The 2,995-nt window shown below is 51.6% G+C and overlaps 1 protein-coding gene across 1 annotated transcript; it reads left to right on the forward strand.

The window, feature by feature from the left end:
• Positions 1-204: 204 nt before the first annotated feature.
• On the forward strand, positions 205-2,149 carry LOC128719015 (putative serine protease K12H4.7). The gene is made up of 7 exons (XM_053812634.1): positions 205-432; positions 524-705; positions 795-1,030; positions 1,106-1,522; positions 1,589-1,721; positions 1,791-1,960; positions 2,043-2,149. Exons 1-7 carry the CDS (start codon positions 205-207, stop codon positions 2,147-2,149), a joined length of 1,473 nt encoding a protein of 490 aa, XP_053668609.1.
• Positions 2,150-2,995: the final 846 nt, after the last annotated feature.

Genomic DNA, 2,995 nt, shown 5'->3' on the forward strand with positions numbered 1-2,995 from the left:
GATATGTCGACCAATTGGTCGACCAGCGCCGGTGAAGAATGGGATGGGATTAAATCACTGTGCCTGTGGAGTGAAATCCGCAGATAAGATTACAACCGCCTAGCGCAGATGGACACGCCGACCGCAACCTATAAATACCGTGGTGTCAGTAGCGTCGCGAATGCGGCAAAACATTGCCGGTGTGCTCTGAACGCTAATTCCGTGATGAAGTTCGCGCTGGGCTTGGTGTGTCTTTTCGGTGTCCTGGGTGCGTTTGGCTGGGAGCAGCAAAATGCCACCCAGCGGCTGTTCCGTGCCCAAACCGCTTTCGAGCGGCTACATCGGGAGCCCCCAATACGCGGGGGTTCGCGGAAGGCTGGCCCAGTGACTACGAAGTACATCATGCAGCGTTTGGATCATTTTGACCCCCAAAATGTCAACACCTGGTCGATGGTGAGTTGTGGGACGGGTACGTGTCAGTGCGGTCGCCGGTACGTTTAATTGGTTGTGTGTGTGTGTGTGTGTGGGGTGATTACTATTCCAGCGTTACATGGAAAACGGTGAACATTATGCAGCTGGCGGTCCGCTGTTCATCTACGTCGGCGGTGAATGGGAAATCTCCGAGTCGAGCATCTCCCGCGGTCACGTGTACGATATGGCGATCCAGCTGAAGGGCTACCTGTTCTACACCGAGCATCGGTACTACGGCCAGAGCCACCCCACAGTGTAAGCCATCCCTGCGCCCATAAACATTCGAACGCTCCCTTATCGGGTGGTGGTTTATCACCCATTTGCTCTGTACGTTGAATTTTCAGCGACTTACGAACTGATAAACTGAAGTATTTGAACATCGATCAGGCGCTGGCGGATTTAGCTCACTTCGTCGTAAATATGCGCAAAACCATTCCGGGGGCGGAAAATTCCGGTGTCATCATGATCGGTGGCTCGTACTCTGCCACCATGGTGTCCTGGTTCCGGCAGAAGTATCCGCACCTCGTGAACGGCGCGTGGGCCTCAAGTGCGCCGGTATTTGCCAAGGTGGAATTTACTGGTAATTGATGGACCCGCACCAATTTGCCATCTGAATGGGTTTTATATTAAATTTGCTTGTGCCTTCCGAAATCAGAGTACAAGGAAATTGTGTCGGAAAGTATTCGGTCGGTCGGCGGACGAAACTGTGCCGAACGGATCGAACGTGCCGTCAAGCAGACGGAACAATTGTTGGCCAATGGTGAGTACGGCCGTGTCGCCCAGGAGTTTAGGCTGTGCAGCGATGTGGACCTTTCCAAGCCGCTCGACAGGATGAACTTCTTCAGCAGTCTGTCGGATGAGTTCGCGGGTGTGGTGCAGTATCACGCGACCGGAGACATTGAGGGCTTATGCCGGATCGTTGAAGACTCCACCATTGCGGACGATATGCAGGCGCTGGCTAGGATTGTAACGCAAGGCCTGCCGTCGACCAGTTGCAACAGCTACGGTTACAAGGCTATGATTGAATATTACAAAAATACTGCGTGGGACCACGGTGCTGCTCAAAGCTCAAGTGGGTATAGCTCTACGAGGGCACCGGTCGATAAGCGTAATTCATTGTCCGCTCTCGTTACCACAGTGCGCCAGTGGATGTACCAGACCTGTGCCGAATACGGCTGGTACCAGATTTCGGGTTCACCGAACCAGATCTTTGGCTCCAGCTTCCCGGTTGAATTGTTCGTCAAGCTGTGCGGTGATATGTACGATGGACAGTAAGTGAACTTTTTGTTGGAAGACACAGGCAAAGCCATCGATTCGCTAATTATGCTTTGCATCTGTAGCTTCGATGAAGGGAGAATGCAAGGCAACGCAGACAGGACCAACGTCATCTATGGCGGCTGGAATCCGGAAGTGACCAACGTGTTCTTCACCCAGGGACAGCTGGATCCCTGGCGTGCAATGGGAATTCAGGCGGACCTCAACGACCAATCACCGGGCGTAGTAATTCCGGGTGAGTGTTCCAGTCGGGGTTGAAAAAAAAAATGGTCGATTAATGTCTTTTCTCTCGCCTTCTCACTAATTCTTCGCACCAGGAGCTTCACACTGTGCCGATTTGAGCTCCATCTCGGCTGCCGATTCGGCTGAAATGCGGGCCGCCAAGGAGAAGATTCTTGAGCTGGTTAAGAAATGGTTAGCATAAGGTGCCCTTCACGCCCTTCGCTCGTTGCGCGATTAATTGCGTGTGAGTTATGGTAAAGCGTATGGCAGCGAAAAACACGTTTAGCGTTTCGAAGAATTTTGATATCACAATTTCGCAGCAACATTTTCACGAAGATGAGTAAATGTCACGGGAATGAGCGATCTCGAGTGATGAAAATTAAATTTGCATGAATTCCTGGTCGGCTCATTCGGCCGGGCGTTTCCCGGAGCTATCGCGGGCATGCCGCCAGCGACGTAACAGTAACCATCGGAAATATAATTGAATTACATCCATTAATCTCCTTCCCGGTAGCGCAGAGTTCGTCAGAATACGGAACTGAGCATGCAGTGTTTTGCGGGTTGGGGGTGCTTTGGGTTAAAGGTGCGCTTGCAGCATTCCTACCACGGTCAAAGCAATTCATTAGAGCGGGCTCACGTTTTGTGCTGGTTTTTTTTTTGGGGGGGGGGGGGGAGAGGGGAGGAACTACGAGCTCCACAGTTCCACTTAGCCAATCGATAAAGGAAAAATTATTCAAATCCCGCCTGCTAGCGGATCCGAATGGAATGATAATTGGGATTCCGGTGTATTCACTTACCCGTAGCAATCACAACGAAGTAATAGAAAAATAATCCTAGTAATCCTATTCGTGTTTCCATGTTGATTTTTCTATTCGCGGGAATTGCCGTGCAGTTCGAGAAGCAGTGCTGTATGTGTGTGTGGAGGGGGGGTTTTCTGCGATGTGGTTGTTGCTACGACGGGATGGAAATTGAATAGCCCGTCGGGTAGTAGCCGACGGTCGATCGAAAAGTAGTCCGTTGCGGAGCTCGGTTGCAACACCACGGGCCT

Source organism: Anopheles marshallii, chromosome 2 (assembly GCF_943734725.1).
Source record: "Anopheles marshallii chromosome 2, idAnoMarsDA_429_01, whole genome shotgun sequence".
In the NCBI taxonomy this organism is placed as follows: domain Eukaryota; kingdom Metazoa; phylum Arthropoda; class Insecta; order Diptera; family Culicidae; genus Anopheles; species Anopheles marshallii.